This window comes from Phaethon aethereus (genome assembly GCF_964289735.1).
Source record: "Phaethon aethereus genome assembly, chromosome: 3".
In the NCBI taxonomy this organism is placed as follows: Eukaryota; Metazoa; Chordata; class Aves; order Phaethontiformes; family Phaethontidae; genus Phaethon; species Phaethon aethereus.
The window spans coordinates 60,514,014-60,535,703 of NC_138576.1; the positions used below are offsets into that span (position 1 = coordinate 60,514,014).

Sequence of the window (21,690 nt, forward strand, 5' to 3'; positions counted from 1 at the left end):
GCAAAACTTGAAAAATTGGTAGTTCAGTTCCTATGTATGGAACAGATGCAAGTTGCACAAGAGTCAGCATGTTGGGTTGTTCTGTGAGGGGGTTGGTTTTTTTTGTGGGAGGAGTCCCCCTAAGGCCTGGATGTCACCTGTTGTTTTAATGTTAGTTCTTTGACCTGCCTCCGGCCATGAAGAAGCAGTTCTTGATTCTTGGAGTCTGTTTCTGCCTTATCAACTCGTGAGGTTCATAATTTAAGTTTTCTTGTTCACTTCTGTCAAGAGATACACATTATATGAAAGAAGGGCTTGAGTGCTTGGCTTTGGAAATGTAAATGTTTTTTCAGCGCGCTTGTTACATAAACTATCTTTTATTTGAACTACTCAAGAGTTTCTGAAACTCGTTGCTCTAGAATTAACAGGAATCTGGACCTGCAAAGCTGTTGTGATAAAGTGGATCTGTGTAGTTCATATCCAAAAAGGTGGGGACTGACTGATCAGATTTTAATGTTGAGTGGCAGATATCTTCATGGCTACACATCCAGTCTGCCTGGAGCTTGAACTGCTGTGAACGATTTTGCCATGCTCTCCCTCTTTGCTCTCAGCTTCGTTCCTGCCAGCTTGCTTTTGCTCATGTTGATGTTTTGGTGTCACACTGGGAGCTGGATCAAAGCTCCAATGGGATACAAGATTTGTTTGTTTTGTCGTTGCTTACTTGCAGCTGGTACAAGAGAGGAGATGGGTTGGTAAGGAGGAGGCAGCTGTTTTGGCAGGAGCCCGTATTTATTTTGGAATAAAGTGACTGGGTGCTGTAGCTAGATTGTAATTCATGTAATCAGTTGCACAGTTAATTCAGCCACCCTATTATATAGCTAGCATTCCACTAAGCAGCAGCAAATCCCCCACGAAGCTTTGTGCAGCTTCAGGCGCTCAGAATATTTTTAATGTGTAGTCAGTTTTGCTATCGTCATCTCACATTGAGCAGTGTTTTGTGTTGCTGTTATCTGCCAATTTTGGAAGGTCTGTTCCTGGGAGGTGAGGAAAATGATAGTTAGAATAGTTTGCAGTAAGAAGGCTAGGTAAGAAGATGGAAAAAGTTAGCCTCAAAGGTCAATGTTTCAGAAAGCTGAGAACAAAAAGGGTTAGTATGAGAAGTTGTGTAATCTTTTGTTTCAGGGGAGACTGACCTCCAGATGGCATAGAAGGTTGTGTTTATACATCTTCCCAATTCTGATCGATTGAAATGGAATTCATAAAATAAATTGAAAAATGTTTGAGTGAGATAAAACGTATTTGAAAAAACACTGGATTAATGTTTTGCGTTTTTTCAGATACGGTTTGTCTGCTTTGCTGGACTATAATATATTTTACTGCTTTAAATTACATGTAGATAGCATTTCTACATCCTCACTATGATGACTTCATGCACTAACACTGAAGCATAAAGCAAATCATCTTGACTTCTTTCTTTGCTTTTCAGAAAGAAAAAAATGGAATAATAATTTGAAAGTGCTGTAATTGCCCTGTTGTGTTCCTATTTCTTAAGCGCACTGGTGTCACACGGCATCCAAGTTTGAATAGGTTTAGAGTTTTGTTTTGTGGCCACTAGTTCCAAGAAAAATAAGGTTCATATGTACTTCAAAGAACATGCTTTTCTTTGCCTGCTGAATGTATGTTCAGACAGTATTGAACATACAGTATTGAACAGAATTCAAGTGGCTCATTCAAAATGTAAAAAGTATTTACTTTTGTGGCAAGTTCTGTTGGGCTGGCAGGTGGAACGGGAAGCTAGGAACTCCAAACCTGGTAATGAAGTAGACAGTTCCACCTAGTTTACTTCAGTTAGTCAGGGCCATTTGTGGTAACAAATGTTATTCTGAGTTCATGTGGTTATAGCCTCATCCTGTATTTCAGTACTTTCGAAGTAGTGTATTTGGAAACATCCGATGTCAGTGTGAGTATCTAAGATTGAATACATATCCTAGTGGCTGCTATATTTCTTCCAATTATATTCATGCCATAATAGAAAGATAGAGCCTGCAATGAATGTGTCAGATTTTCATCAAAAAAAATCAACTCAAAACCAAACCCACAAAACTCATGTTTTAAATTATGTTGTCATTTTGTTAAAGAAAGAAGCTTTAACTTGCAGCTTCCTATATCTGTTGTTTTTGGGTTTGTATTTTTTAACATTCATGTTCCATCTCAAATGTCTGAATACTGCAACTGATAAAAGATAAAAGGTTTCAGGTTGCAGAACACTTAATTGTGGCTACAAGCGTCATCTTTGGCTGGGGTGTACCAAATACTGAGTAATACAATGCAATGCCTCCTATCTTTCCAGCAGTAGGTCACTGTGACATGCATTATTGAAAAACGTAAATTCAAACGTTTGAGCGGGAAGAAAAGGGGGGAGGAAAAATACAGAGATATTGGGCAGGTTAGTCACTAGTAATCTAAGCTGTTTTGTGCATATCGGTTTCTAAAGGATTGCGGAAACATAGATCAGTTCTCTGTGCTAGTTTGGTTAGTAGCAATAAATACGATATTCTTTAGGTTCTTCAGAGTGGGAATTTTTCTCTTTCCTATTAAGCTGTTTTTATTAGGAAAATTCATCTGGAAAGCAGAGATGCTGGATAGTGTATTTCCTTTGGTTTGTCACCTGGGCCAGTAGAGCAACAAATCAGAGAAAGGGCACTGGTTATATTTTTGTATTGCTTTTGTTTTATTTATCTTGGTCTCAGACATCACTGTTTTTTCATGCAAAAAGTAACAATGTTGCAGCTTTAATGTGTAGTTTCCCTACAAACAAGTTTCATTTGTTTTTCTTTCTTGGTTTTGTGCTGCCTACCTATGTCTTCTGTAACTTATTTTGTTGACAGGAAACATGTGGTAAGTGCAGTTTTCCTGTGTGTGAAGTACCTTACTCTGTGCCTGAGCAAAAATGTCACTTTGTAGCTGTAGAAAGCAATAAGCCATACTTGCACAGGGTACAGGATATCAGAATTTAATCCATTTTAATATTATGCTCTCTTTGAATCTGCTTGATATGAAGGAAAAGTATGTATTCTAACACTTAAATGCATGTATGATTTTTTTTTTTTACAAGGATAATGACTAGCAGATGGTAGCTGACTAAAATGTTAACGTGTTTGTAATAAGAAGAAAATCTGTCAACTTCTTGGTACTGCTTCCCTTCTTTGCACTTTAGCCTTGTGCCCAGACAAAGTATCTTGGAGTCCTGGATGTCTTACAGGTAGTGAGAAAGTTATTAATTCTCTTGATGATGAACTCCTTGATCATTAATTCTTGCACTTGCTGATCTATAGATGTGGATTGGCATAAAGAGGTAAGCTGAAGTGGTGCATTGAGCCACATATCATATAGTCCACCATTAAAGGTAAAATACTTTGTTGAACAGTGCTGCACAGACAGAAGTACATCACTTTATACAAATGAAGCTGTAACTGTTAGACACTGCTGCAGTGTAAAAAAACATTTGGTTTCTACAGGAAAAGTTAAAGACAACCACTGAAAAATGGGTTAGCTAGGGTCATAAAAATGCCCAGCTTGAGCCATTGTGTCAATTAAGTTTTTTTATGAGCCATTAAAGACAAAAAACCTAAATGCTATCTCTGTGTATAGAACTTCAGGAAATAGTATTAAGGGTAGCAGACAGCTTCAACTCTCAGTTGTGCATCAGAGATCAGATCAGCTTTGTATTAGCATGCTAATTGTAATGGATGTAGGAATTGCACATATAAATAATTTCTGGCTGCCCCCCAGCAAAATACTTAAGGAACATCAGAGGACCTACTTTGGACTCTAGCTGGAGCTGAGGCAGCACACCACCAGTCTCCGTGTGTCTGAGCAGAGGTCATGGCAAGTGGTGGGAGTGAGGACTTTGGGAATATGTTTTGGGGCTTCACATGTGACTACACCCTAGTATGTAGTTTCCTGAACAGCACCCCCATAGCATGCACGGCCAGCACAGACGCATCCGTAGTTCGGTGGTGAACCAGGTCTGGACACGGATACAACCAGAAAGACTTTTTTTGGCTGGTTGAATTTCTCAGTCCAGTCCATCAGCTGGTACAAAGCCAGGGCAGTGCCAGGCATGGGCTGCAACTGGAGCTGGTGGACGGGGCTCAGCAGTCGTGTGAGAGATGTGCCTTCCCGTCTTTCAGGCTGAGACGTTTTGCTGCCAAACACAGCGGTAGCGAAGATGTTGCAGGAGCCTAGATGTGCCTGTGTGTAATGTGGCTTCTGGTTCTTGCTTTCTTTAGTCACAATCCAGGTAGGAGGCCTGTCTTTCATCAGGTAAGCACCTGTAGTGTGCCTCTATTTATTACTTCTGCAAACGCCAGCAGCTGACATAGCTTTTGTCAAAAAAATAGCCAGGCTCTGGAGGAAGACATGATGACGATGGCATCCGTTTGGTGCAATGATTTAAAACCCAGGAAGTGGGAAGAATAGATCCTTTCTCAGTTTATGGAGCTTGACTCATGGTTTTTGCCGTTAGGCATGGTCTGTAGCAAGCGGGCTCTTTGGCAATCAAAAGCAAAAGGAGGTGCCTGACTTCCAGGTAGTAGTTGTGGCCCTTGGTTGAGACACTCGCTCTTTGGCCACTTTTCCCAGAACCATTTCTAATAGAGGCTTCATAACTCATTCTGCACTCTCTAGAGCCTCTTCAGAAGACCACGTACTCCCTGGTGATAGCCTAGGCAGTGAAGTTTGTAACTAGAAGACCGAGATCCCCTGCACTGAAAACTGGATGCTCATTTTTAGATGATCTCACGCATGTGTTGGAGGCAATTGAATAAGCTTTCTGGATTTTTGCCTTTTGGCATTTGAGCCACACAGTGAATTCAGGCAGCAGTTCCTATGCTTACACCAAGCTACTTGTGCTTCATTTGATTGGGGCCTTTCCTGGCTTTAGCAATTAGTGCTGTATTTTCTCTTTCAAAAAAGAAAAAGAACACGTTAGCTTCCACAACTTCTTGTGTTTTTAAAACAGACATTTCAAAAGATGTTAGACCTTTACTGGGCAGCTACTCTCTTAAATTAAAAGCAGTGGTTTTAAAACAGGCTTTCCAGTTGGGTCAGTGCCCAGCTTGCAGACATGTGGTGTTTTCTCATTTATACAGATCCAGTGTCCATCTTGCCAATTTGTCTGGTGTTTCAAGTGCCATTCTCCCTGGCATGAAGGCGTTAACTGCAAAGAATACAAGAAGGGAGACAAGCTGTTGCGTCACTGGGCCAACGAAATCGAACATGGGCAGAGGAATGCCCAGAAGTGTCCAAAATGCAAGGTGAGCTGCTCTGCCTTGGCTTGCAAGTAGTGGCTTCAAACTGTTTAAATATATATTTAAAGTAAATATTTGTAGCTTCTGCTCGGCATTGGAAATGGAATTCACGCTTCTTGTGCAGATTGTTGTCGATGACCCAATTTGAAAAACAGGTCGGATGTTTTACTTGCTGGTTTCCGCACTGATTCTGCAGAATGTCTGCACATAAAAGAAACATTAGGGAAATCCTAAGAGGAGGCTTGAATGTATGCTTTTAATGAATGTGTTACAGTACAAATTTTTCCTTAAAAAAAAAAAAAAAAAAAAAACCCACAACAACAACACAAACCTCTAAAGAAATGTAAAGCTTTAGAGAAATATGGTGCCCTTTGTCAGGTTTTCCAAAGAGCTTGGGTGAATTGGGTTTCTGAGTAAGGCAGAAAGTGCTCCAGCCACAAGTTAACTAAGGTAGACTTTAAGATTTAGCAAAACCAGAGGTTTTTTGGGATTAAATGTCAGTTCTTCACATGCCTTTCTCATAAGTCAGTTTAATTTTCAATAGACTGAAATGCAGTCCCATGCCCTAAAAACATCATTAATCTCTTTCAGGATAGGAAATATTTCCTACTACTCAAATGAGATGCAACAGCCCCACACACCCCTGCACCGGCTGCCCTTAACGAAGGTGGTTGTTATGTCTGTTCACTATTTCTTTCACAGCACTTATCTCCCAGCTGCTGACAGAGTAGTAAGTCAAAACCTTGAGAGCACCATGGTGGTGGGAGTCTGTCCTTTTTTCTGAAAGGGAGTACCTGACTTGAACCTATCTATTGCTCTACATCCACTTCATGGAGAGGACAAAGTAAAGAAACTGGAACATTTGGTAGGAAATATTGAATGGGAAGATTTACTCCTAAAAGTCCAAAGTATACTTTTGTCACACTATGGGCCTTATCCTGTGCAAATAAAAGAATGTTTATCAGTTTATTAAGTATCTTATTTTGGTCTTGGGGAAAAAAATGCCTGTGATGCCATAGCTTGAAATTGAAAGATTTCAAAACACTAAGCAAAATTCAGAAAACTCTGAAATCAGCAGTCGGTTGCTTACCCTTCCTCCCGCGCACACAGGACACTTGAACAGAGTTTTAACAACTTGCCGTTTGGTAAGAGTTTATAGGTTTGAGCCAGTTATAAAAATGTTCACTTTCTGGAAAGCCTTACAGTAAAATCCTTTGGGAAAATTTGTTCTTTTTGGAGTGGGAAGAAGTTTCTGTTTTGCTTTTAATTCTTTGACTTGTGTCCAGTCTTGTATTTTATGACAATGCAAATGATGCAAATACTGAAATAAGTTGTCCCAAAAAAAAGAAGAAAAAAATACACCAAGCAAAAAAGTATGAATGTGGAAAAGCACGGGAAAGAGGACTGCTAGCTAGAAGGAGAAAGGAACTAAAACTGCTAACACTAATGTGTTTATCCTTAGTAAGTTTTAAATTTAAAATGCCAAATGTACAACTGTTTTCACCGTCTTCAAAAGAAAAAGCTGAGCGCTTGAAACTTATGCAGGTTCAGTCACTAATTTTGAAGCCTGAAGTTGCATAAATTTGGCTATTAATTCCAGAAATACTTTAGGTTTCTTTTCATAATCAAAACAAAATAAAACCTCTGCCATGGTGGGAGGCAGTATGGAAAGATATGAAAGTAGCACAGAAAAAGAACCTGTGTTAACAAGTCCTTTCTGGTAGTGTGAATATCGAAGAGGGAATTCAGCCTTTTCATAAACTGTATTGCCACCCCCACTCCTGATACTTTTCTGCAGAGGTGAAAAAAGTTCTTGCCTACAACCTCCAAAATGTTTTTATCAACACATTGTTTATTCGTTTGTTTTTAAATCAAATCCATAGCCAGCAAGTAATCAAAAGATTATTTAGTGCTACTGTTCTTCACCCCCCGTCCCCCAATGTGTGGTTACAAAAAAGGTATCTTATGCAGCATTCTTCATCTTCATCACAGTGTTAATAAATGTCTGAGCACATGGGGATGAACATACCAACAGTTAACAATTTGGGATCAGGAGGATTTGAGCTAATACTTTCACTGCCTTTCCCTCCAGCCATCCTCGCAAAACCACTGTATAAAATAACATTGAATCAGATGACCATCATATTTCCAAATAAAATAGAGAAAAGAATGACAGAGAAAACAGCCTTGGTAACATACTACTTGATTTATTCTTGTTCTTGATCCACATAGGCAATGTTTCAGGTGACAACGTGCTTTATTTTGGTGTGTGCATATAGTCTACTTAAAGACCTCTTTCATATTTTGATTAAAAATTTGCAGCAGCCAAAATTGACAAACAGATTGAGGAAAAGCCAAGAATAAATTGTTAAGTGCCAAGATGTTAGTATTTAATCTTTATGCTAAAACTGAAGCTAACGGAAATTAAAGGTAAAAACTTCAGTAGAGGTAGAATTTCTTTACTGACATAACTTGTAAAACTACTGGTAGCTTCCAAAGTGGGATGCTGATTGCGATGTAAACTGTGACCATACTTTACAGATATCTTCTAGACGTAATTATATATACACACAGACTCTTTTTTAAGTAGCTGTACCACAGAGAAGCAGAATGCACAACTGTCTTGTCTGGGCGTGCAGGTGAGAAAACGGGAGCACTCCTATGGCAGGGGGGTGTGTGTGTACACAGGCAGATCCTTAGACAAGTATTCACAAGTTTTTCAGTGGTTTTCATAAGTGCTTTGAAAGAACATAACAGTTTGTGGTGTGAATACTAGTGGGCACTGTTAAATAAGCTTAAACTTGATTCCTTTTTCCTATAGGTCTACACAGCTTTAGTGCACCTAATAGAAATAGCTTATATTTACTTGATGTCTCTCAAATGAAAATGTTACACACTGCCAAAATACATAATTGTAGATTCATTTTGTGACGATATATCAGTATGGAATTATGACAAAATACTACTTTTAAAAACCTATCTTAATTTTTACATCTCTTTTTTGTTTTTAATAGAGCCTTTTCCAAATTTATTATACACTATTTTGAGAAACTCAGCATAGCCTATTTTTCTCAACAAGACTTGTCAAAAAAGTGCTGGTCTTGTTCCAGAGGGAGCTGGCTAATGAGTGCAAATTTGCTACATATTATTAGATGCCTTTTCATAAAATCTATAACTATATTTGTCTTTCCCACTACTATTTTAGGGTATCATTGTTTACAATTTCTTGTGACAATGTGTTTGCAGGAGAATCCTTTTTTTCCAGAAGTGTTTTTACAGTACAGCAAACCGAGGAAGTACTTCATGTTGGTGTTATCTTACCACAGATTTCAAAAACAAGACTGTGTGAGGAAACACCAGATAGCAGCTCTAGCTTTGAAAGCTTTGAACAGCAGTAGAAATTTAAGTAAACACGGATGTCAATGCAAATCAAGGAGTATGTACTTCTTATCTGTGGATTCAGTGTTCTGATTAATAGAATCGTTATCAAATAACTCAGGGCATAGTTTTTGAAGGTGCTCTGTGAATTATTTCTCATCCTCTGAAGGGAGGAGGGTTCTTGCTTGTATATGAAGGGAAGGAATAAAGCTGTGCACCAGGTTTTCTTTAGAAGGAGTGGAGGAGAAATCGCCGCTCATCCTCAGATCTCTTGGAAGCAATTTCCCTGGAAGATTTCTGTGAAAGGACATGTAACATGCAGAGGGGTTAAAGTGAGGGTCTGAAATAGCCACTGTGCTACTTCAGTTGTTTGCTCAAGACTCTGAGCTCTGTGTGCTTTGTGGTCGGTGTGTAATTTTCACCCCTCTTGTTCTGGGAGCCATTCTTGGGTTTCTGAATGACTAAACCTTTCCCTGTAAGGTGAGGGTACGTCTTTGGCTTTGAGCAGGCTCTGGGTGCAGGATGAAGCCAGTAGCACTGCTTGGAGGCAGAAAGCGGCTTGCAGTCATCGAGCTCTCACCTTGGCAAGGCACCGAACCCTGCATGGCTACAGCTAACTATAGCAAGCCGCGCTCCTGGCCCCGTGCCTTCCCCCGGCTGCCTGCCGCGTGCCGCGGTACTGCTGATGGAGCAGGAACACTTGTGTGATATCTGACCCATCGGCCATCGCTTTCCCGACCTATAGATTTGTAATTTGTCTGTCAGTGGATTGTCCTGAGGGGAGGGAGGCACGTCCGTGTGAACCAGAGCTGGAGTTGATCGGGTGAGATATCATGTCTTAGGCTTGAAGGCAGCCTGACCGAATCATACGAAGCTCATCTGGTGTTGTCAGTCTGCGTGCATATGATAGGGAGTCCAAGCCCCACCTCTAAGGTGGTTATTTTTTATCTATTTATTTCATTTTTTAATGAAGTATCTCCTCACTAAAACAGGGAAGCTTTTTTTGCAACAAAAAATATAGGCAAGTACAACCAGTTGTTCCAAATTTGCAGCTTTTGAAGGCAGTTATATATGTGCAGATAAGTATGCACTAAAAATTTTGTAATACTTTTTGAAGAAGCAAAGATAAAGTATATAATTGCAACGTGTGTCTGTAAGAAAATAAATCCTCTATCAACTTTTTTATGTTTTAAGAGGACAATATGTCTAGAGGATTTAGACCAGAAACAGAAGTGATTTAGGAATGGTGCCTGGCTAACTGGAACTGGGATGCTTCTAAGAAAGTGTGGGTAGAAGAATGGCAGGCAGTGTCCAAGAGGTGGGTATTTCTGAAAAGGTATTGATGATAGAATGTCTAAAGCTATTGCCAGTAGCTCCTTAAAGTTCTTACTATCAAAGAAAATTAATTTGTTTTTGAAATGTGAAGTGGTTTTGGTTTGCATCTAGGGTTTTTATAGGCTTGTACAGATTTTCAGTTAGGATTGATGGTAACTTAATAGATTGGGTTGGTAAATTGAGAAAAAAGAGGAAGGAAAATTCAACAGTCTTGATTCAAAAAGAAAAGAAAGCAACCAGTTAATTCTCATTAGTGTCATAAGATCTAACTCCCTTATTTAAATTTTTAAGATGGAGATACATCACTGAATCAGCAGATAAGGAAAGGTACCTCAGAAATTACAAAATTCTGTATAGTTACTGTCTGAATTTCAGTTCCCTGAAAAACTAATTGGAATTAAATTTTAAAGTCAATCTGTTAATATATATTAAGTCACTATTAAAATTCTTTAATTACAGTTCAAGTTAATGTCCCAGGAACTAAGCTAAATGAACTATGGCTCCATAAGTAGGATCAACATATAAAACCTGAAAAGTAAAAGCAAAAGTGAAATTGACAGTATCTCTCTTAGAAGAAAATAGTGTATAACTTCAGAAGTTATGCTTAAGTTGGTACAATATTGGGTAGACTTTTCTTTCACGTTTAAGCACTGATTGCAAGCAAAGTTTTGAAGTCAAGTGACTTACAAGTCACCATGAAGTCGAGTGGTCACACATTGGAACAGGCTGCCCAGGGAGGTGGTGGAGTCACCATCACTGGAAGTGTTCAAAAAAACATGTAGACATGGCACTTCAGGATATGGTTTAGTGGGCATGGTGGTGTTGGGTTGGTGGGTAGACTTGATGATCTTAAAGGTCTTTCCCAACCTTAATGATTCTGTGATAAAGCTCATCAGCAATGGTATTTTTTTCAGGTGCTTCTGGAAAACAGGGCACCTGTCATACAGCAGACTTCCTCATGGTAGAAGGGGTAATTGGTCAGTCTATTTGTATCCCTTCTATGGGATGAATGCAAGTCCACCGGTATACTTGCCCAGTAGAAAGTAATGTTTTTATAGCCTAGTCCTCTCTCTTGTGAATGTCTTTCCCCTCTTAGGTGTGAAAGAAGCATTTGAAAGTTTAGAAATACAAATTCCGAGATCAGTACTGTTGGCACAAGGATGTTGGCAGGTGTACCTGGAATTACTGCTAACTACATCTGCCCTGGAATCTTTTACCAGAAGTATTGCTGGTGGAAAACATCACTTTGTTCCATGTATAAAGTGCCAGTTTCTGCAGCTGTTTGGGTGAGCGAGATTTCTCAGATCACAGATGAATCCTGATCAGCACCAGAGAACAAACACACTTGACCCTTCTCAGGAGTGTCAGATACCTCAGGAGTCAGAAGCCTCTCTTGAGGTGAGAGGCTTCAGCTGTACCTGAGCTTTCAGCCATCTCTGGTGCTTGCAGGGCCACTGAGTAATGATGCCTTGTCTTTACCTGTACTTCCCTGCAAAATAAATACACGTACATATGGATAAGAATTTCAGGAGGCATTCATTCATCTGTCACAAGTTTCAGAAAATAAAATTCTAACTGGATGTAAGGGAAAAAATATTCCTGAGGGGGTGGTGAAGCATGGACAGGTCGCTCAAAGAGACTGTGACATACCCATACTTGGAAACTTTTAAAATCTGGTGGGATGAGACCTGGAGCAACCTGAACCAACTTTGAAGTTAGCCCAGCTTGGAGCTAGGGGTTAAAATAGATGACCTCCGAGGGTCACTTCCAAGCTCAATTTTTATTAGATACATCTGCCATTCCACTGTGGAGCATGGAAGAGTGTGTGTTTACCTATATTTACCTATAGTTAGCTATACTTTTAGTTGGCAAAATTTAGAAGTAGCTGTGTAATCATAATTGATTTAGTGAAATACTCAGCCCTAGGACTACCGTTTCTTCTAAGACTGTCAGAACTATTAACTAAACTGAGACCTGTGCAAAGTAGATAAGTCTTGCAAAAGAGTACATGGAGGTACGGGAGTGGAGATCTTGATGCAGGCAATCAGCAGAAAGATGGATGTAGAATTTAGGCAGCCCAGCTTCATGCTGTACTGTGGGCATTGTGAAAGCTTGGCGTAAATTTTCTGTATGGTTTGTGGAGTCTTTCTTTTTTTTTTACCAAAAAAAAAAATATCCCATACTCTGGTGTTTATTATAAAATGCCAAATCAATTTGTGATGGTAATGGGAGAAGGAGTGGGGCCACAGGTGGTGTAAAAGGGAAACCCATTCATGGAGGGGTCAAGCATGGTTCACAACTATAGTTACTGTGCTGCTTTTATTTTTAATAAAGGTTGGTGCTAATGTGTCTACTTAAGTAATAAAAACAAGTTATCAGTAAGGGCAAGGATCACTCAGATTCTCATCTGGTAGAAAGAGTGTTCAAACAAAGAAGGGGGATTATACAGGAAATTCTGTATGGAAATCTGGAAACAACTGTAGCTGATGCTCTGAAACATGCCTTAGAAAACCATTATTGCCTTAGGTTGGCTGCACTATTAATCAGTGCAAATGCCGAGTTAAGCAGGAGCTTGCTTGCGATGTCTTTCCATCCGACGCGTGGACTGCACGGGCTAGTGCCTACTTCCCTGTGCTTAGGGAGGAGGGGAAAAATAATCTTTTTTTTTTTTTTTTTTCTTCCTGCTGCTGCATATACAGATCCACATCCAAAGAACAGAAGGGTGTGACCACATGACCTGTTCACAGTGTAACACTAACTTCTGTTACCGTTGTGGGGAGAGATACCGCCAGCTCCGGTTCTTCGGAGATCACACCTCAAACCTCAGTATCTTTGGATGCAAATACCGCTACCTCCCCGAGAGACCACATTTAAGGAGATTAGTGCGAGGCTCTGTCTGTGGTGAGTGGGTAAATGTTCCGTGTGGAGAGCTCCACAACAAGGTGATTGGGGGGGTGCAATAAGACTTAAATAAAAGCTATTGGTTTAAAGTATAGGATGGGCAGCCTGCTGTTTTACTTACGTAAGAGGTGGTTTATTAAATATATTTAAATATATAGAATTTGTGTTCCCTGGACTGTGTGTGAGTACATATTGTGTCCTCCTCTGATAGGTTGTTTCCTAACCCTTTTTAATAATATATACGCAAACTGCAAAAATATTGTCAATATGCGTGTTGCTGGTTGTGATAATTATTCTAAAACCATATAGGAGAAATGGACCATAGCAGGAGCCTTTTTTCAATGAATTTCTGTGTCAAGGATTTGTTTGAATAAAGCGTTATTTGGATTTGAGCGTGACCTGGTTTTGAAAAACCAAACTACTCAGGTTAGCCCGTTTAAATAGGAAGACAGTTGTCTTTTAACTGCTAGCTTTGGTTCAGGTAAAATCCAGCTTAAAACAAAGTACAACTATATGCATTAATTTATCTCACAGGAATCTAATGCCAAAAGCTTGACTTTTCTTTTTAAAAAAAAAAAAAAAAACACAACAGAACATTCCTAACTTGCTTTTCAGGCAGGTGTATACCTGTCTCAACCTATGGAAGCACAAGAAAAATAGATAACAAAGTAGATTGTTACCTTACGACATATCTTGCATATGGATTAACTTCAGTCGTTGTAGTGAGTTTACAGCATGTAAACCCATCTATAACATTATAGGGAATGGTTGTATTGGGCGTCAAAAAACAGGGGCCTTATTAAGGAAAATAGGACCTTTGGTACTTTGAATTAAGGCATAGAAATAGGAGGTGACTTGGAATTCACCTAGGATGAGGAGATGCTTTGAATCTATCAGTTGGTGATGTTGAATGTAGAGGTAAAGGTAAGAGACTGAATGTTTAGAAATTGCAGTCAGCAGACCTGTGGTGAAAACAGTACTCCTGAACCAAACAAGCTCCCGTAAGAAAACTAGGAGTTAGCACACACACTCAGAGGCCTGGTGATAAGAATGCCAACCTTGCTGATCTGCGAAGTTGTGGGAGACTCACAAACCTGGAATGCTTGTTTAACAAATGACAGTAAGTCATCCCAGCCCATTAGTTTGACCTCTGGAACTTGCAAGGCTTTAAAAAAAACTGAATGGGTGAATTAAACATACGGAAATAAATAGGAAAGTGGATAAAAATTCAAAATTATTGGTTGTGCCTACTCCAATACATTTTGTAGAGATAAATTCCAACATGTGAGAAGATCTAGTCTAGATTAAAGACAATGCTGTCCCTAGAGCACATGGGTATAAACTGTTCATGAATAAATTTAAGCATAAATTTCAAGGGCTGATTCGAAGTAAGGTTTCAGAAGAGCTGTTGGCATGTTTTAATGCCACATACAAAGTCCAAAATGCAGATGCATGTGTGCATAATTACTATTAAAATTATTTTCTATTTTCTCTGTTTATTTTCTTTAGGAAACAATAATACACAACCTTTTCTTCTTAAAAAGAAACAGCTTTTACTAGTAAGAAAGAAAATTATTTTATTTGCAGTGACTTGGAGGCAATGAAGAAATGTGGAAGTGCATATATCAGTTAAAGTTTGGTAGTGAAGATGTATATATTCATATTTATAAAAACATGCATATAGAAGGTATAAGATATTTTACTTTCATTTCATGTTTGCAAGTGTATTTGTGGTTTGCTTTAATTAGTAAACCAAGAAAGATTAGCAAAGCTTAAAGCCTCAGCTTAGGGTTTTCTGTTAAAAATTTTTTTCCAGGACTAGTACTGTCATACGGTGTTATTTTCCACAGGAGTGGTCATCATTTGAATAGAGACAGAGGTAGCTGAACCTGCCAGCACATGTAGTAATTGCCCTCATTTTTACAATAGCTTAACACTCAAGGTGACAATGATTCAAAGAATTCTGCATTGGTACCCATGACTAAATCCCTCAGTCATCTCCAGAGGTCTGTATTTTAGTATTGAGCCTGGTACAATGTATGAGTAACTACCAAAACACTCCAGAGGCCTAACAGAATTCAGGCTAGAAAATAAAAAAATGAACATTTAAACAGTTTACATCAGATTAGGATTCAGGAATTCAGCTTACTATTCTTCCTCCATTGGATTGTATTTTGGCTATGATTGACATATGTGAGCCAATCGTGATTTATTTATGTATTTATTTATTTTAACTTTTTTCCACACAGACACACGCATATTGGGTGCACATGCACTTTAAGAAGGCATTATGTTGTTGTAAGGTTGTATTGCCTCACATTTTTCTTTTGAGTTGGTATAATCCCGAACTGTGATGCAGTGTCAGTTCACTTTACAGATTCTGTCATCTTGAATGGTGGAAATTTGACAAAATCTGCTATTCTTGCAAGCCTTCAGCAGAACTGATCTGTGCAAATTGGGCAAATGTAAAATTGGGGGGGGGGTATTAAAAAAAATCCCAAATTAATTGCCAAGTAGTCGTTGTTTTACACACTTCCATAGTTAAGGTTTGTATCTGAACCTTTGCTTAATAACTATCAGTAGATGTATCCTTCACCAAATTATACAGTTCTTAATTTATTTATACTTTAGGCTTCCACATTATCTTTGGTAGAGGCTGTAGGGTTTCACTATGTTGTGTAGAGAACACCCTTCTGTTGTGTGTTTGTGTGATTTTTTTTTTTTTTAATAGATTGCTGATAATTTCATTGGTTACTTGTTTTATCATAAATTTGAGTAAATAATAATAGCTTGTTTATCCTCTCATATCTTTCTTTTATAGACCCTCCATCAGACTCTTCTTTGTCATGATCTTTGATAGTATTTTTTTTGTTGCTTTCTTTTGAAATGAAGCTTCCTTTCATCATTATTTAAGATCAAGTTGAAAATGGAGAAATGTTTAATTCCAGTTAGGCATCACACCTAGGCTCAGGGGCGTCCTGGTAGCTAGAACTGTAAATGTAAATACACAAAGGCTTTATCAGGCAAGAATGGAGCATTATCATCAGCAGGTGTTACTGTATGGTCTGAGAATCAGCAGAAGACATTAGAAAGAGGAGATGGTGGGAGAGAAATAGGCCATTAGAAGCATAGTCTCTATATTTAAGTAGCATGTAGCAAAAAATAAAGGTTGGTTTTCCTGTAGTAAAATGCCTCTGCTACTTAGTTAAGTAGTGGAAATTAAGAGGACATTATGTTGGCTGTCAGTGGTAGAGTCAGTCTAAGGTGTTGCTAGATAAATTTTCTTCTGTGACTTTTTATTTTGCTCTCTTGCTATGGAGAGCAAATGTGATTTCATAGTGAAGGTTCTCTGGCTTGTTTCTACCAAATCTGGGTGGGTGGGGTGTGTGGAAAGGAAAGAACACTTCATGGGAGGCTGGCATGCTCTCATGGTTTCTGTTAAGAACCAAATGTTTGTGCCTACAGTCACAAACTGTTCTTTAATAAAAATAAGGGAAAAATATTTATGGCAGCATGAATTCAAACACACTTTTCTTCATAAACCAATGGTTTTTTAAAGGTAATAGAAATCACAAGGAAAAGAAAATAAACTGGGAGCAGAATTTGCTTATAAAGTAATGTTCAATTCAGATGTGTAAAATGGAGCATTTTATAATTGTTTCATACAATGCTGATAAAAATGATTGGAGTAAAAGGTACATACCTGCTGCTTTACAGTGGTTCTTGCTGCTTGTACTCTTACTGATGGTAACTTCTGCAAATCTTGTTGACTTCATGTTAACTTTTCCTTAATTTTAGTTTACAAAGGTAAAGAAAGATAAAGGCTTGAAATGTGGTAGATGCGTAAGGAGAAAAGGTATTTTGTTTTGGTTTTAAAGTTTAAACTGTTTTAAAGTTTAACCTTTAGAAAGAATGCATTGATAACTAAAAGAAGGTGTTGCCCCATGACGATGAAAGGTCCTTTTATTCTATGAGATCTTGGACCTACACAATACTCATAACTTCATGTTCACAGGCAGAAGGAAAAAGACACTCACTCATGCTTTATCTCAGCTCTGAGTTAGTTTGTGAAATACAAGTAAACAAGTTCTTAAATTGAATTAGCTTAGGAACTGTTCTTTGTGTCTGCAGAGAAACTACTCCAGTCAAAAGCTAACTTAGCCCTTTCTGCAGACTCTGTTTCTGTGTGCTTAGTCAACAGTTCAGCGGTTTAAATTTTTAATAATTTTGGTACCAATAGTCATAATTTTCTACCATTCTAATTACATGGTTATTAATAAAGTGAAGAGAGTTCATACCTTAATCTTTTAAACACTTTACTTTGCAATTGTTAAAGGCTCTGGTAATGTTTTTAAATGTTTTTAATCGTTCATTTTTTGAGTTTTCTTGAGGTCACTCTACATTCCTTCTCCTGTCTACACTCGAGTAATTTATTTGACAGCTTCTGTGGGTATAGAATGCAGCACAGTGGAGTCCCAAGAAGGTCTACCATTAGGATGCCTAGTAACTAGAGTAATACCAATAATATTTGTCAAATTTTTTTCTTCTAGGAATTAATGTTTCCCACCTGTAACACTCCTATGAAATTTCAAAGCTATCAAAACAGAGCATGAAAAGGACCAATTCATTTAACTGCTGCAAATATTTCCAAAATATGTCATTTTTCCTTCAGACTGCCCAAATTAGTGTCTCAGGTTATGGAGAGGTTTACATCATTATTGAATGAAGTAATCCATTTACTGAAATCTTATACAAGTGACTTGAGAGAAGGAAGGGCAGGGAGGAGAGCGGTAACGAACTCACTTTTACTCCCTTTCTAGAGGTGATCTTTCAAACACGTGCTTAACTTAGAGAATTGCCTAATTTCAAATCCCTGATCAGGCTGCTGGTGTATCAGTAAAAATGCCTGCCCTACTGCATTTTCAAACAGCTGAGATGAGTGACATCTTTGATCCAACTGCTCAGCAGCACAGCCAGGGAGATTCTGCCATTCAGTTGAAAGCAGGAAATACAAGAAAGATAACTTGGAATCAAAGCTCAGTTTCAACTTCAGTGTTTCAGAAGGAGCTGTGCCTTCCCTCCACGCATTTCTACGTATCATGAACTCATCAGAAGTAAAGAATAAGAGCATGCTTTGTTTGTTCTTAGTCTTACGCGCTAGCCGGTGTGCTGTACAACCTCGCTGCCTTATGTAAGAGCAGCAACGTGCCCTTTTAAATGTTGATCCAAAATAGACTTGACTGTGGTTTCATTTAGACCTAAATTGCAACTGTACATGAGGACTTCACCACTGCCTTTTAAAGCGAGCAGAGGCATATTTAGAGGTGACAGTCTCATCACCTTGAGCTAACCTAAACTCTCCAAGATGCTGGTTTGGTTGGCATCTCTCCAGGGTGGTTGCTGTGCAGTAGGATTCCGGAGAAGCCAAATGATAGTAGCTTTATAGCTATCACGTTCCTGTCGATGCTCGAAGGATTTCAGAATGGAAACAAGTAAATGCAAGCTAACTGTTAATGTACAAAATGAACTGTGCATAGAGAGTTGTGGGGGGTGAAGAGAGCAGAGAGAAATGTGTGCAGGGAGCTGGCTGAGTGGTGATAGCTCCTAGTTGGATTTGTAGGATGAATTTACAGAATCCTGGTAAAGTATTAAAAAAATGAACCAGCTTTTGGGAGTCTGGTATCAAAATATTTATGGATGATTGGAGAGTGAAAAATAAAATGCCTACTTTGAATTGTTGATGAATTTTGCATTTCAGCTGGAAAACTACTCATTACACCCCTAATACTGGTTCTGGGACTGGCACTGGGAGCAATAGCTGTTGTAATAGGTAAGAGTTACGTATGTGAATAAGTCTAAATCTGATTTTTGCAGTGACTTGCTGTATGACATCTCATTTTCATCTCAGAGAAGGACACAAAGTACAAATTTCATAGATACTGTTTTACTATAAATCATAGAATCTTTGGATTGGAAGGGACATTGAGAGGTCATCTACTCCAACCCCCCTGCAGTGAGCAGCGTCAGCTTCAACTAGATGACTTCTTTCAAAAAAATTTGTCTTTAGAAGCTTTTTTTTTTTTTCTTACTTGTATTTTATGCCTGTTAGCTTGTCGTGGTTTAGCCCCAGCTGGCAGCTAAGCACCATGCAGCCGCTCGCTCGCTTCCCCCTCCCCCACTGGGATGGGGGACAGAATTAGGAAAAAACTCGTGGGTTGAGATAAAAACAGTTTAATAGGACAGCAAGAGAGAAGGAAACAGCAATGATAACAACAATAATGATACCGATAAAGCAATGTACAAGAACAAGTGATGCCCAATACAGCAATTGCTCACTACCTGGTGATCAACAGCCCGTCCCCGAGCAGCGATTCCCGCCCCCCGGCCAACTCCAGTTTATGTACTGGGCTTGACACGGTATGGTAGGGAATATCCCTGTGGCCAGTCTGGGTCAGCTGTCCCGGCTGTGTCCCCTCCCAGCTCCCCATGCACCCCCAGCCTGCTCACTGCAGGCCGGCACGAGAAGCTGGACTGTCCTTGACTGCTCAGCAGCAACCCAAAACATCAGCACGTTATCAGCAGTTTCTCATCCCAAATCCAAAACACAGCCTCACACTAGCTGCTGTGAAGAAAACCAGCTCTCTATCCTGGCTGAAACCAGGACATAGCTTTATATTTTTTTCCCAATTATTTTGTTTTCTGAACCAAAAAGGCCAGAGTAATTTAAACATAGTCCTGGGGGCTGGCTGACTTGGACCCTCCCTTTAATCACCCCAGTGATTCTGCGATCACAATTCTAAGATCCTGGCCACGTGCATGGCAAGACTTTTGGGGCACTAAGCATATTCCCAAGAGCCTTCCAGCTTGAAGATGCAACAGCAACAACAACGAAGTAGCAAATTGGGATGAGTGAATCTCAAAATCTGATTCAGTGCATAGGCTGCCAAATTGGATTCTATCACAAAAGATGGTACTGTGAACTTATTTGATAAAGTATCAAAACTCTGTTAATGTGGTTGTGTTAACATGGATGTAGTTATTCTAGCAAATCTGCTCTTTCCCTGGCTTAACTGAATTCTCCCGCAGAAATGAAGTAAACTGTCATGATAAATGTATAATTTTGCTCATGTAAGTGCATATCCACTATTTATGTTGGCAGCAATACATCAGTTGGGGATCATGCTGCTTCAAAATTCTTCAGCAAACTTACTGCATTGAAAATTTGCATTGTATGCCTAGCCCTGAGTCATGTTGGGATGTGGCACCCTTTATTTTGATATAATAAAGCCAAAATATAACCAATCAGCATATAACCAAAATATCATTACAGCTGTTCTAGACTACATCTGGCCAAATAAGGAATATTGCTATTAATTTCAATATTTAGGCTAAGAATACATGTATTTCTCCTGTATCAATATTCTGACTTGGATTCACTGAAGGTAGTTTTTTAGACATATATATATGTAAATATTTATTCTTTTTGGTGGCATTTTTATGCCAAAAATATAGGTAGTGAAGACTTCTTAATGCCAGTAAAGCTTATTTTGCTTAGCAATCTGGTATAATCTGTGCTGGGAAAAAAAACACTCTTTAGCTTATATTCAGAGGGTTTTGCAGTAATATAACAGGAATAATAGCAATAATACCCAGTATGCCACTGAAATCCCATCCTAGGTATGGCTAGATAAGATATGATCACAAAGAACAGTATTAGCAGTTCCAAAAACAATGATTATTTATAGGAAAGTTTTGGGTTTGAGGTAATTACATCAATATTTATTGCCAACACAACTGTTAGAGTAATCTCAGTATCATAGCTGAAAACTGTTTTACACCATTTACAAGTCTACTGAGCAAAGCAAGGACCCTGGTGACTGTAGTCATCTCTTGTTATATGTTGTTACTGTAGTGGTATCTGAAAAGGCCGTTTCAGTCAGCTGGTGGCAAGGGAAAGTGGGAGATGCTTCTCATTTGGGTTTAAAAGAGTACCTCTTATGACAAATCAAGTTTATTCAAGTGAAAAACAGTTTATTTATTTATTTAGCCTTTTACAGCTTCCTTTCTCTCAAAAGACTTTTAAGAATAAATAGTCCACTGCCCAGGCAAGGATAAACATTTGGTATTACTTCACAATAGATGAGGATGTTTGTAAAAATAAATAATATTTAAAAAAAAAAAAAGTAAAGCTATAACGTGCTGCCTCTGTTACATGTGAAACTGGTTGAAAACTAGTTTAGTCAAATCAGCCTTGGATTTAGATCTAAGGATTGCCACAGTGCTTTTAAAAGTTTTAAGTTTGTATCTTATATTTGTCAGAGAAGGGAGTAGGGTTGGCGGGAATTTGTTGTAAAGTAAGCAGAAAGCATAGCTTAACTTTTTACTGAAGAGACTGTTGCAGACTAGTATTTTTTAATTAAATGCACAAAAGATTGCTTTTAATTATGGTTTTCTTCTTATTTTCTTCTTTTGGCAGGTTTATTTGTGTTTCCCATCTATTGCCTTTGTAAAAAGCAGAGGAAAAGGTCACGGACAGGTATGCCCTGGTAAGGATGGACCTTACTCACCTGAACTGAGCTGGTCCTGCAAGGGCTCTACGTGCTTTGTGCAGCAGAGCAATACAGTGCTGGGAACAGCATCAAAGCCACCGCCCTGGAAGAAGAATGGGGGATCTCCTGCCGTCTTCCCTCAGCCGAAAACACTACTGCAGACCAAAAAGCCTCTTTGCTCTGGTGCACTCTGAATGAGATGGGCCCCCTGACTGCTGCTTTTTAAATGTCTTGGG

The 21,690-nt window shown here is 38.8% G+C and overlaps 1 protein-coding gene across 1 annotated transcript in view; it reads left to right on the forward strand.

The window, feature by feature from the left end:
- RNF217 (ring finger protein 217) overlaps positions 1–21,455 on the forward strand; it is a gene marked incomplete at both ends in the record, with an annotated part of 59,695 nt that extends 38,240 nt beyond the window's left edge. The window contains 4 exons of the mRNA XM_081997465.1: positions 5,133–5,297; positions 12,704–12,905; positions 18,664–18,735; positions 21,382–21,455. Coding sequence (XP_081853591.1) covers positions 5,133–5,297; positions 12,704–12,905; positions 18,664–18,735; positions 21,382–21,455 — 513 coding nt within the window. The remainder of the gene's footprint in view (positions 1–5,132; positions 5,298–12,703; positions 12,906–18,663; positions 18,736–21,381) is intronic.
- Between the last annotated feature and the right edge of the window lie 235 nt (positions 21,456–21,690).